At 47.5% G+C, this 12,920-nt stretch overlaps 1 protein-coding gene across 4 annotated transcripts; it reads right to left on the bottom strand.

Moving 5' to 3' along the window:
* Positions 1–481: 481 nt before the first annotated feature.
* METTL21A (methyltransferase 21A, HSPA lysine) lies at positions 482–7,039 on the bottom strand. 4 transcript variants are annotated; one of them, XM_048487033.1, is made up of 4 exons: positions 7,023–7,039; positions 5,387–5,560; positions 3,739–3,850; positions 482–1,707 (listed from the first exon to the last, which is right to left on the bottom strand). In XM_048487033.1, the coding sequence occupies exons 1-4, from the start codon at positions 7,023–7,025 to the stop codon at positions 1,310–1,312; spliced, it is 687 nt and encodes a 228-aa protein (XP_048342990.1). In that variant the 5' UTR covers positions 7,026–7,039; the 3' UTR covers positions 482–1,309. The 4 variants fall into 4 exon arrangements, with proteins under 4 accessions (XP_048342990.1, XP_048342992.1, XP_048342991.1 ...); XM_048487035.1 differs by lacking the exon at positions 7,023–7,039 and adding an exon at positions 6,640–6,984; XM_048487034.1 differs by lacking the exon at positions 7,023–7,039 and adding an exon at positions 6,711–6,984.
* Positions 7,040–12,920: the final 5,881 nt, after the last annotated feature.

Genomic DNA, 12,920 nt, shown 5'->3' with positions numbered 1-12,920 from the left:
CGATCAGTGAAATCTATATGAAATTTGCATGATCTCTAGCAAAATAACACTAGAGCCATAGGTGTCAAACTCGCGGCCCTCCAGATGTTATGGACTACAGTTCCCATCATCCCCTGCCAGCACGATGCTGGCAGGGGATGATGGGAACTGTAGTCCATAACATCTGGAGGGCCGCGAATTTGACACCTGTGCACTAGACCCAAGACAACACACGAAAAGAAAAAGGGCATCAGAGAGCAACCTCTCCAGCTGGAGATATTACAGAGAGAACGGATGGGTAAACTGGTCGATACTTTGCAGCAGAAGAATCCCATTTCAACAAAAGACATGGGAAAACCCCACTGCAAAGTTACGACAACACGCCTAAAGGGCCTGTGACTTGACAGCCCCCCAAAAATGATGGGTAACTATAATCAGCCTAGTTTCTTTTTGTATCTCCACTTCTAAGGCATACAAATACACATTAGCTGGATTCTGGAGAGAGAGGTGATTTGGAAGGTATTTATTTTGAGTATTTCGATGCTACCTCTTCTGAGTCCTGCTCAAGGCAGCTTACAATCTAAAATAACGTATAAAACACAAGTCATTAAATAGCCAGGCCATTAGGAGGGGACCCCAAAACCTATCTTTGATTCCATTATATTCTAGGACTCATTGTTGTTTCCAAACTTGTGGGAGAAAGCCATCGAACTGTCAAAGAATCCCTTAGAAATGCTCAAGTTGGTCTTAGCTCAGACTGGGTCTCTGCCTTAGAGCAAGGCGCGCAAATCCAAGCCGGCAGCTCATAGGAGCGAAGATGGAATGACGTTTTTCTCCCTCAGTCTCTGGTCACTGTAATCTGAAGCTGCGTCCAAACCAGAAGTGGTCCCTGGTCACACGGATACATGTCCAATGGGTCACACCAGTCACACCCATTGTCGTGGTGATCATGTTATGACACAGGAAACATTCCTCTGGTCTTCAGCTTTTACACCTCATGTGCTGAACTCGGTTATCACATGGAAAATCTTGGGAGATGAGGGCTGCCAATGACTAGCTTTTGCACAGTGTTATCGTTCAAGAAACACAGCAGAAGGAACAGACTCGGCACTTCCTTCTTGCCTTGTCTCTGCCTCCAGTGAGACTGTTCACAAACGAACGGTTCACTGGGCCTTTCGTAATTTTGGTCAAGTCAGAATTGTACCCAATCCCCACGCCCACCCCAAGTTCAAATCAGAATAATTCGTACTGGATTTGAATGGAAGTCTTAAATTAGGTCCTTTGATTCAAGCACAATCCTGGTATGCAAACAAGCTTGCGGCCAAACGGGTCACAACTCGTCTTTCTGTTTATGCCTCCGTGCTTCAAATATATGTATATCATTACCAGGATCGTAGCGAACCTCACGGACAGAAAAAAACCCTCTCAACATCATCAGGAAGTTCTGGTCTCGCTCATACCGCAGGCGACAAGACAAGAGGATCACGGTGTGGTCAGCGCACAGATAGTTCAGGGTTTGGAGAAGATCCGCAAACGTGTCCTCCAGGTAAACAATGTCTGCCCCCAAAATGAAGTCGTAGTGTCCTGCAGAGAAGCTTGTCAAGTTCTGTCCCCACGTCAGTTCTTTTACAACGGCTCTTGGCTGGATGTCTGTGGGTAAATTCGCTTGCACGTTTGATCTGAGGAAAGCCAGGGCAGCCTGTCTGTCCGTGATTGTAACGTGAGCACCTAATGGGGGGGAAATTAAACAAGTAAATTAGACAGACTTTGTAACAGACTTTTCTCTGTGATGCACCTCTGAAGATGCCAGCCACAGATGAAGGCAAAACGTTAGGAACAAGATCTACCAGACCACAACCACACAGCCCGGAAAACCCGCCACAACTAGCTGAATCCGGCCATGAAAGCCTTCGACAATACAAGTAAAGAATAAATTGCTAAAGTCCAACACAGTTTTCATAACTCAAGTATTTTGTCTCAATTGAACATTTACAGTGGAACAGTGGAAACCCCTAGTAGCATTTTGTCAGGCGGGAGCCTGGCATCAAGCAGAAAAGCACCGTGGGGGGGATGAGCAAACTGATAGCAAAACACTTTCGTTTTCCCTAGGCAAACAGATAGGAGGCACTCAGGGCCAGGTGACTTTATCTCAGTCTTCTGACCTTGAGTCCATCCTGCATTCCTATCTTCCACATGATGTCTTTTGGAGCCCACCAGGTGAAAGAGAGCAATAACACATTGCATTAGAAAAAGACAACTACAGGAAGCTGCTGCAAAATATGCGAAAACAAACCCATCAGTCCACAGACAGGCTGTGAGAAAATATGCTGCATGTCACTCCAACGTTCACAAACAGGCTGTAAAGAAGTATGTTGAATGTCACCCCAAAATTCATAGAGAGCCTGTGATGAAGTATGCGTAGCGAAGCACAGGTGCCCTGCTAGTAAATTATAGCTGGAAGTCAAGTCTACAATCATGACGTTATCCAAAAAGTTTCTTCAGTTGATGTACTAAAGACGCAGCAATCTCTACAAATAAAAGAGGATTACAAAGTGCGCATTTATTCCCTCCTTGGTTAAACAGGATGACAGCCACCTTTGGAATGCCCTAAATGTTCTAGCTTAGTGTATTGTCGAAAGCTTTCACGGCTGGAATCACTAGGATGTTGTGGGTTTTCCAGGTTGTATGGCCGTGTTTCAATAGTATTTTCTCCTGACGTTTCACCTGCATCTGTGGTTGGCAAAGATGCCAGCCACAGATGCAAGCGAAACATCAGGAGAAAACATTACTGGGACATGGCCATATAACCCAGAAGACTCACAACATTATAGCTTAGTGTTTGCCAGATACCCATCATGTCATTACACAATTATAAATATCTTACAAATAAAAGTCTTATAAATATTGTAAACTTGCCCTATCATTTTGATTTCTTATTTCCTGTAGGACATTTTCGTAGGACATTTTTTTCTTGTGACTTACCTAGCTGCAAAACAGAAGCAAAACTTTTACCCAGATTTTGGAGGCAGACCACCAAAGGGCTGGACCCTGCCACACAGCAGTGGAAAATAAGTTTCATTCAGTACATTTATGTTTGCACAACAGCTACTCTAAGATCAAGCTCTGATTTTTCATTTCCAAACAGTGTTGCTCTGGGCAAAAATCAAAAGGCTATTTTGATGGGGTTGTTATCAGTCCAATCTAGAGTTGCGATATGATTTGGATAAAAATGATTATTGTTAGGGGTGGGGTACTGCTGAAAATAACCTTGTACCGTGTTCTCCGAAGAAGAAACACGAGATAGGATATGGCTCAATTACGTCACTGCAAGGGCCGCTTCCAGTAACTTCCTCGCATTTCTGCAGAAGCCAAATTACACCTGTTGTCAGGTACTTTGAGACTTGATCATGGAAGACTACTGATAAATACCAAACAGAACTGAAGTTTCCAAAAATAGTGTGCATTTCTAGAAAACAGCAAGGAAAGACTCTAAAAACCTGAGCCCTGGAAAGGGTGGAAGCTGAGGTTACCTCGCTCCAGCCACCATCCTAATAAACCAACTAAAACACGATGCACCAAACTTCCAACCTCAGTCCAACTGGCACTTGTCATAGCAAACGTTGTTGCTTTCTAAGTTTAGCAGCCCAGTTTGAACAAGAGACTATATGAGTGCAAAGGGCCTCAGAGAAGCTCCTTTTGCTTGCCAGCCGGATGATAAAATCAGGTTAAGGCTGAAAACTCCACAAAGAAAATGCTTACCAAGTAAGGCCGCGACAATTCCTAGCAAGCCAGTTCCTGCTCCTAATTCAATCACCGAGCGCCCTTGGAGATCAATGTCTCCCATCTCCAAGTATGTACAAAGGACTACAGCCTAGGCCAAGACAGACAGAACAACTAGTTAATACAGTACACCAAGGAGTTTAAAGAGTTTCATTTCCCACACGAATCACATGGGATGCTTAAAAGAAGGGTGAAGCGAGAGGCATAAGAAAAAACAATTTTGCAAAGCGCGACCCCAACGTGATTATATGTTAGATCATTGAGGAAAAAAAAATCTCTGTTCTTTGGTTAACAGCCTTGAATTTTTAACGAGGCCAGTAATTATCTAGATTCTGGCTAGCTGTTGCTGTTATTGTGTTAAAAAAGAAAAAATATTTACTGTGTTCCTATGTGCCTGTATTGTACAAAATTATTTTGAAATAATTCTTCAACATTGCTATGATGTTATAAAATACCTTGTGATTTGTTAGTCTTCAGCCTGGTGGGTACAAATTTTCTCTTATCATTAAAAGAAGGCTAATGGCACTTGGGAACACCTGTATGGCATTCCAGGACCCAGAGTTTTCCCATTTGATCCCCAGTGCTATGGAGATAATTTTTATCCGCTTCTCATACTTAATACGTCCTCCTCTTTAAACTGCAAACTCAGAAGTATCCCCTTGTGAAATAAGTGATAAATTCATGAGGATGCCTTCCAGGCACCCTGATACATCTCACAAAGTGTTGTTTGGTTTGCTAAAGAACAACAAAAGGCAGGAGAGAATGCCAGGCTCAGTTTCTGCTAAAACAAATTAGCAGAGGAAGCCATTATGGCAGTGTTGGTGAACCTTTTTCAGACCGAGTGCCCAAATTGCAACCCAAACCCCACTTATTTGTCGCAAAGTGCCAACCCAAAAATTTAACCTGAATACTGAGGTTTTAGTTTAGAAAAAAACGGTTAGCTCCCTCTTCCTCCTTTCCACCCGCTTGAGCAGGGGCCAGCCTGTTCTAGTCTCCAGCAAGTCCCGTGCGCACCGCTCTGTGCCTCTCTAGCATCTCTGCCTCCTCTACACCCTCCCCCCTCGGGCAGCAGCCACCCAGAGCACAGGCACCAGGCCCGCCAGCCGAGTCCTCCCTGCTCACCGCGGTGCGCGCACGTCGTGCTCAGTGGCCCAAGCCAACCTAGATGTCTGTGTATGTGCAGGGTGGTGGTGGTGATTTTCCACCCCCCACATGACGAACTCTGTGTGTGAGTGCCCACAGAGAGGGCTCCGAGTGCCACCTCTGGCACCCATGCCATAGGTTCGCCATCACTGCATTATGGCTTTCCTGATGGTTCTGGCACACGATTTGAAAGATGGGTTTTCCGGGCTGTGCAGTTGCTGCCTGGCAGTTGTTTGCCCCTAACATTGAGAGCCACAGATGAGGGCAAAACATTAGGAGCAGAAAACTACCAGCCCAGAAAACTTACAGTAGCCAGTTGGTGTCTATTCCTGTAGCAGAAGGTAATATATCTGAAAGGTCCAACTCCCTCAAACCACCTCCGGGACACGGACACAAGCACACCTTTGTATCCCTAACCCCACAACCACCACACCTGCTGCTCTTTGAAGACAGTTCGATACACATTCACTGGACTGCAACCTACCGCATCCCAGACCACAGCAGCAACTCCGAGTTGTTTCCAGTTCTGCTGGATCTGGATCGTGTGGTTGGCAAAAGAGTACACAGAGGACAGCCTGTGCAGCTTCTGCATCCCCCAGAGATGGGTGTCATCGTAAGGAACGAGGGCCATCTTCTTCCACTCACAAGCCAGGGGAAACTATAGGATCAAAAAATAATGAGGCCTTGTAAAGAGCCCAAAACAGGCATCCTGTGTAGTTTTGTCCTCTCCTTGGTATTTCATTCATTCTTTTTACACGCTCCATCCCAAAGCTAAGAAACCTTGGCATTAGTTTTCCTTTCAATGTGGAATCCAGGCTGACCTCAACAATTAAACAGCTCTAAACTTATTCGGTTTTTTAAAATGACATATTAGACAATGTCGCTTCAAAATACAAAGTATTAAATTTTACTGGTTTACTTTTTGTTCAAGCACACAGCAATACGTAGGCGAAATCTAGGGTTTCACTTCAGTTTCTCTCAAGAGCTCTGTTAACTCACACTGCCTGAAAAGTCTACCCTGTGGGTGTCCTCACAACAGCCCTGTGAGAAAGACCAGATTTCCCCACCACAGCACTGCACCGGTACTCTTGGCCAAGGTTTCTCATGCTGGAGAGCTAGCAGTGTAGTGGTTAAGAGCAGGTGAACTGGGTTTGTTTCCTGCTCCTCCACACAAAGGGCTCCTGGGTGGCCATGGGCCAGTCACAGTTGCTTGGAACTCTCTCAGCCCCACAGACCTCAAAAGGTCTCTGTTGTGGGGATAAAAAGGGAAAGGAGTTTGTAAGTCCCTTTGGGAGAGAAAGGGGGATATAAATCCAAACTCTTCGTCTTCTTGATACCAGCGATCTTTCAAATCGTGTGCCAGAACCATCAGGAAAGCCATAAGCTTCAGGGAAAGACCGACTGCTAGACAAAAATGCCATAAATTCTTCCTCTCTTATCTTTTGGGAAAAGCAGCAAGTCGGGCCAGGTTTCCTCTTTTCCTCCTCACATCATGTTTGGTTTGTTTCCTGACCCCAGTTGTCCTGTTCTACTGCCCACAATCCACGCTTTGACACAGGTGGGTTCTTTGCTGCCACCTGGAGATAACGGGCAAGTCTTTGGTGTGGAAAACTTGCAGACTATGGCTTTTGCAATTCTTAGAAAGTGCAGGAGCTTTCTTTGGAAATGAATGGAGCTATCTGACTACTATTCCAACATTAATCTAAACTGCATTCATGTAAACAAATACAACAACACCTCCTGCTTTCTCCCCGTAATGTTATTTTATGGGGACATGCGTCAAATTAATATATGGTTTTCATGCATACACTTTCACAACACCCCTGCGTAGTAGGCTATCAATACTGCCGTCTTAGGGATGTGTGAGCTTCAGATGGCGAGCAGAGGATGGGAAGAAATCTCCAGCCCCGATTCTAGAAACTCTTTGGATGCCTCTTCCTCCTATCGCTAGGATACCAGGCAGACACGAAGCGCTCCTTTCTCCGGCTTCCTTGCGCGCAGCACCCCCAGCGATCCTTCCTTCGCTCCGGGGGAAGAGAAAAACGGGCAACACACGAGGGTCCGAGCACTCCAGGAAATATGGCATGGACTTCCTGTAATAGCCGGAAGTCAGGACCCACCATGATTTTCTTAGCGCCGCTCTACCCAATGAAAGCGCTCGGGCGGGAAGACCAAGTTCCGTTTCATGACGGAAGTGAACCTCGCTAGCCGTGCTGACGTCAGTAGGTTCCTTGCAACCTGATGTGGAGCGGGATTGACGCCCCCTGCCGGCAGCGCCGTGGTACTGCGATCTCAAGAGGACTCTTCCCAACAATGCAACCCTAAAGAGAGTTACTCCAGTCTAAGCCCATTCATCTCAGCGGACTTAGACGAGATAGGTCTGCATAGGATTGAACTATGCGTACTGCATATTTATTTATTTATTGTAGATCACGGCTTTACGGAGGTAAAAGCAATCGTCCGTAAACAGACCATTGTTTTTAGCTCCGTAAAGCCGTGATTTGCAAGAAATATGCAATATTATGACAGCTACGACGCGAAGCAAAGGAAGTGTCGGGAAAACTGCTATGCAGGTGCTCCGCTCAGAAACAAGAGCTACACAGAGAATAATCTCCGGGTAGAAACAGTCTGGGTCCTGTCAGAGAAGAACATTTGTGGGCCTCCAAGATCACAAGCTGGGCAGGTTTCCTAAAACAATCACTCTATTGCAGAGGTGGCGAACCTATGGCACGGGTGCCAGAGGTGGCACTCAGAGCCCTGTCTGTGGGCACGCACAAACAGAGTCACACCCCCCCCCCCCCCCACATACACACATCTAGGCTGGCCTGGGCCAGTGGGCTCGATTATTAGCATTAAACCTAAGACCTAATTTTGGGGAAGCAGTGTAGGTAACCCTGTTAAGTGCTGTTAAACCCCACAGATGTGAAGAACTAAAGTGCAATCCTTTGTTATTCTGGGAGATTAAGCTCAGTTGCTGGCAATGGGGCTTGCTTCTGAGTAAACCCTCCTAGGGTCGTGATTCACCCGTTGGGAGAGTTGCATGGTTTCTTCAAAGCAAAGCCACCGACAACCACCAAGCTTGCTCCCGAGTAACGCATGCTTCTGATCCAACCGGTTTTTTAAAACTAAAACCTCAGTATTCAGGTTAAATAGCCATGTTGGCACTTTGCAATAAATAAGTGGGTTTTGGGTGGCAGTTTGGGCACTCGGCCTCAAAAAGGTTCGCCACCACTGCTCTATTGTGACAACCCCAGTGTGGTGAGTTCACTCTTTGCGCACACATGCTAGCAGCGAGTCTACCCAAAAAGCAGCAAATAAAAATGGTTGTTGTGTAGGAGCTCTCGTCCAGCCAATGGACAGACTTCTGTGACCCACCATCCTGGTCCACGGGTTGAAGACCACTGCTTTAGAGTATTTGCTTCAAGTATATTATCTTGTACTTCTTACAGTCACGCTAAGGTCAGCGCCAGTACGAGACAATACTCGATTGCAGGTGGCAGGGTTGAAGATGAGAGAGGGAGAGACTTGTCTAAACACATCTTGTGAGTTCATCTCAGAGCAAGGATTCAGGCCAGGGACATCCTGACTGATGGCTGAGTCATTGACCACAGCTGGCAAACTTTGTTTGCAGTGTTCCAGCCGGGTCCGCCCTATTCAAAGCACTTTTCCTCAGTGGCTTCCGCCTCCTGCTTTTAATCCCCCCCTTCTGCTCCTCAACAGCTTTGCGAAGATTAATCCAAGGATCTACCAGATGTTCCTGGAACCAAACTCTTGATTCTGAGCTCTGTGATTATAGTCTGGGGTGTGTCCGTATCGACAGATTATCCTCAGAAAGCATTCACACATTTTCGTTTTCTTCCATGCTGTGTTTATTGTACTTTTTAAACTGCACAGCACAACAAAACACCAACCTTTACCCCACACAAGAAACAAAAAAAATGGAATATAAATAATAGTAGCTACAAAACTATCAATTACGTTCTGAATAATAGTTGTTTCAGGGGGAGCTGTGCTGGTTTGCAATAGAAGAATTAGATTTGAATCAAGTAGCAACTCGGAGACCATCAACATTTTTGGAGTATGTACTTTCGAGAGGCAAAGGGTACCTGGTGTCTAAGGGAGCTTTGATTCTCAAAAGCTTATACTCCCAAAATCTGGTTGGTTTCTAAGGTGCTGTTGGGCTCAGATCTAGTTATCCTAAGTAATAATTTACAGACACGCACAGACCAAACTGCATTATTAGATAACAACAGACATGGTGTATTTTCCAGCCTGCCAGCATGCACTAAAAAATAAGCCTATGAAAATGTAATAGATGGATTTTCTGACCTGATGGTTTGAAAACACTGCTGAATTAAGAGTCAAAATAAGCCATTACTCATCCCTGGATGCATATGGGCGGCTCAGACTCGCCAAGTTTTCTTTGGAATCCTGATGCATTTAGACAGCTCTGAAGTGGAAAAGTCACTCTGCTGTGAAATTGGCAGTGCTGATTTTTCTAGAAACGTCAATGCAGGGCTTGAGTCTGCCTGGAAAGGTGTCGCAGACTGTAACAACTAAGGTTACCAGCCTCCAGGTGGTGGCTGGAGATCTCCCAGAATGACCACTGAACTCCAGATAAACGATCAGTTCACCTGGAGTAACTGAGTAAACTGAGTAAAGCCAAGGAGAAAATGATGGCTCGGGAAGGTGGATTCTATGGCATTATATGTTGGAATTTCCAGCCTTGCTTGCATGCAGCAGCAGCAGAAGCAGCAGGGAATTCTGGGAAGCTGCACGAACATTCTAAAGGTGATAGTTAAAATCTGTTGGTAATGTTCTGTTCCCTCATACACTAGCTGACTGCCTGACTGACTAAGTGAAAGAAAAGATGTTTCTCTGTGCTCTGTAAACCAAAATGATATATAAAAAGTGCTGTGACTAAAAGATATTGTAATGCAACCAAACTGTAACGAACCATGAGCCGTGCATGTAACTATATATTTGTGATACTTTGTTAATGTATATACTGTATGTTTTCAGTAATGTACAGTATATACTGTACTGTTTATACAGTATATACTGTAATGTTTATACAGTATATACTGTAATGTTTTCTCTCTCAGTTTAAGTAAAGTTCTGCTTACGTTTATGAGCTTCTGAGGTAAAACGGCTGGTCTTTTGAGAGATAAACTATTCTAATTTAACGTGCCGCACAGTCCACATTTCCGCTTGTTACTTTGCTTGACAGGATTATATATTCCAAATATACCTGTTGCCCTTCATTATACACTCTTCTTTCCAAACCCTGCCATCCTCACGCTCTGCCACCAAAATCTCCAGGTATTCCCCCAATCTGAAGCTGGCAAGCTTAGTAACAACCTGCCTTCCTGCCCAGGGTGCTTTCTCTCCATGTGCTTCAGATCCATCCCGGGCAGCTGCATGGATGCCAGAATTGGACCCTAATGAGCCATGACATGAGATGTACAGATCCTAGGTGTTTGGAGATTTCTCCCCTCCTCTATTTTATACCCCCCCCCCAACCCTACTACCACAAATCTCAGGCCATTTCCGCATGGGCATTGAATGGCGGCCTGGATTCGGCAAAAACGCCGTCTCCAGGCCGCCATTCGCACAGGGGGCGCAGCTGGATCGCAGCCGCGTCGCCCGCCCGGCCCGAAGCCGGCGTTTTTCCAGAGCGCTGGGAAGTGCTCTTTTTGGGGAAACGCCGCCATGAAGCCGCTGCCGAGCGAACGGCAGCGGCTTCATGACGCCTCCCCCACCCGGCACTTACCTTGTCCCTGGGCCTCCGGCACGTTGCCGAGGCCTGGGGACCCGCCCCCTGCCCTGCGCCGCTGGAGCAGGCGCGCAGGGCCAGGGGGGCGTGTCCCCAGGCCTCGGCGACGCGCCGGAGGCCCGGGGACATGCCGGGTTGGCCGGGCGCCGGTGCTCCATGGCGCCGGCTGCCCGGCTGTTTCCAGCGTCGTCGGGTCGGCGCGCAATGCGCCGACCTAGCCATTTCCGCCTCCGTGCGGAAACGGCCTCAAATTCCGAGATACTGCTTTGTCACTGGAAGAGCAATATGTACCCCTCAAAATACCATGTCGTTTTAATTAATTTAATATATTGTCAGTGTGTGGTCTACATCCCCCTCCCCAACAGATACCCAAGTACTGCGACACCCGTGGGCATATGGAACTTGTAGGATTACATTTCCCAGCAGGATCCAGAAAACTGTATGGAGGTAGCCAGCTTTTCCTGCTATAGTACAAATGGTTTTAAAAAACTGGTTTCCTCTCCCTTTTCTGGAAAAAAAATGCTCCTCATGCCTCCTCTCTGGTAGCAGCCCCACCAGGCGCAAAGTAAGTGTTGGAAATGTGACAACCTTCCCACATAAGATAATGCACACATTTAAAACAAATTGCAAGCAAGTGGTCTAAAATGGAGAGATTCTTGGAGAGTCCAGAGCCCAGGGGGGGGGGATCTCCCTCTAGGTGCAGCTCAGGCTTATGCTGGCAGATTTGCCCTCTCCAGGACACTTACACCAGCAGAGAGGCAAACCCTGCCAGCACACCCACGATGCCCAGAGTTAGGCCCACTACGCATAGGCCAATAACAACGGTGCAAGTGTAACCTCAGCTTGTGGGTTCTGTGGGGCAGAACTTGGAAGAAGTTTGCAACAACTAACATTTTAAACAAATTGGTTTACTTTTCTTAACATATGACAATGATCAAACATTAACATTTAACTTAACACTCCAAGGTCCTGTTCAAGTTTCATTCCAAGTCTAAGGTGACCAGATGGTCACCTTGTAAACCCAGGACGGGGGTAGGCAGCTGCGTGCGCAGCCGCAAGAGCACACTGCCTTCTGTGGCGTTGCTGTTTCCCGCCGAAACGGCAGCGCCCCAGAAGGCAGTGCTCCTGAGGGCAGTGCTCCTGTGACAGGGTGGGAAACAGCAGCGCCCCAGAAGGCCGTGCTCCTGCGGCCGCGTGCGCCGCAGGAGCGCACTGTTTTCTGGGGCGCTGCCGTTTCCCACCCTGTGACAGGGCGGGAAACGGCAGCACCCCAGAAGGCCGTGCTCCTGCGGCCGCACACGCAGGAGGCTGCCGCACTGCCTTGCACCCCAGAAGGCCGTGCGGCAGCCTCCCAAAAAACGGGACAATGGAAGGAACCCGCGGGACGCGGGACAAATTTTGCGAAGGCGGGACTGTCCCGCCAAAAGCGGGATGGCTGGTCAGCCTATCCAAGTCCTTCTAATCACAGTCTGATAATGCCAAGTCCATTCTTCCTGCTGGTGGCTGGCTCATGAAGACTCCAGTTACACAAGCACGGTAAAAACACCGGTTGGGGGGAGAACTTTGCATGGCTTCCACCTCCGAAATGAGGCTGCACCATGCTATTTCACCCTAGCAAGTTTTTTTTTCAAAAACATTGGCCCTTTCCGCATGGGCCAAAAACGACGGCCTGGGGGTGGTAAAAACGCCGCCCCCAGGCCGCCGTTCAAGCTGGGCGGCCTGGTCATTTCTAAACAACAACCCTTTTAAAGGTTGTTAGGGGAAGCCTGCGCTGCGCGAACCGCCCGCTGAATACCTTGTTAAAGCCTGTTAAGCCTGCTGGCGTTGAAGCTACGACGTTGTCTCCCGACCCTTGGAGGTCGGAGGGCAGCGCATGGGCTTCAATCGCCAGCAGGCGACACGACGGGACAAGTGAAGCGGACGAATAGAAGAGGCGTTCCATGAGTCGCCGTCGCTGTCGTTTCTGCTGAGGCCGCCCGCGATGCGCATGTTTCGCTTCCACGCCCGGCGAATTCTCGGGCGTGGAGGCGCATACAGGGGAGGCCGTCGCGGAAACGACCATTGTTTTCACCCACTGGGATATGTGATCCTGGTGCAGCCTCGGGCGTCGTTTGCATGCATCTGTGCAGGTGGTCGCAGAGCTGCTGCAGCTCATGAATGCACTCTCCGCACCTCCTCATGCAAGTATTCCCTTACGCAGGTTCTTCCGAACACAACAGTTTCACCTCGTTTTATGCTGGAG

This window comes from Sphaerodactylus townsendi, linkage group LG02, assembly GCF_021028975.2.
Source record: "Sphaerodactylus townsendi isolate TG3544 linkage group LG02, MPM_Stown_v2.3, whole genome shotgun sequence".
In the NCBI taxonomy this organism is placed as follows: domain Eukaryota; kingdom Metazoa; phylum Chordata; class Lepidosauria; order Squamata; family Sphaerodactylidae; genus Sphaerodactylus; species Sphaerodactylus townsendi.
This window is presented reverse-complemented; position numbering and strand designations above follow the sequence as displayed.

Coding starts and splice junctions, on each gene's coding strand:
- METTL21A (XM_048487033.1), bottom strand. Junction 3,851..5,386: donor CTGCTGTGGTCTGGGATGCG/GTAGGTTGCAGT, acceptor GTCTTGGCCTAG/GCTGTAGTCCTTTGTACATA. Junction 1,708..3,738: donor AATTGTCGCGGCCTTACTTG/GTAAGCATTTTC, acceptor CCCCCCCATTAG/GTGCTCACGTTACAATCACG.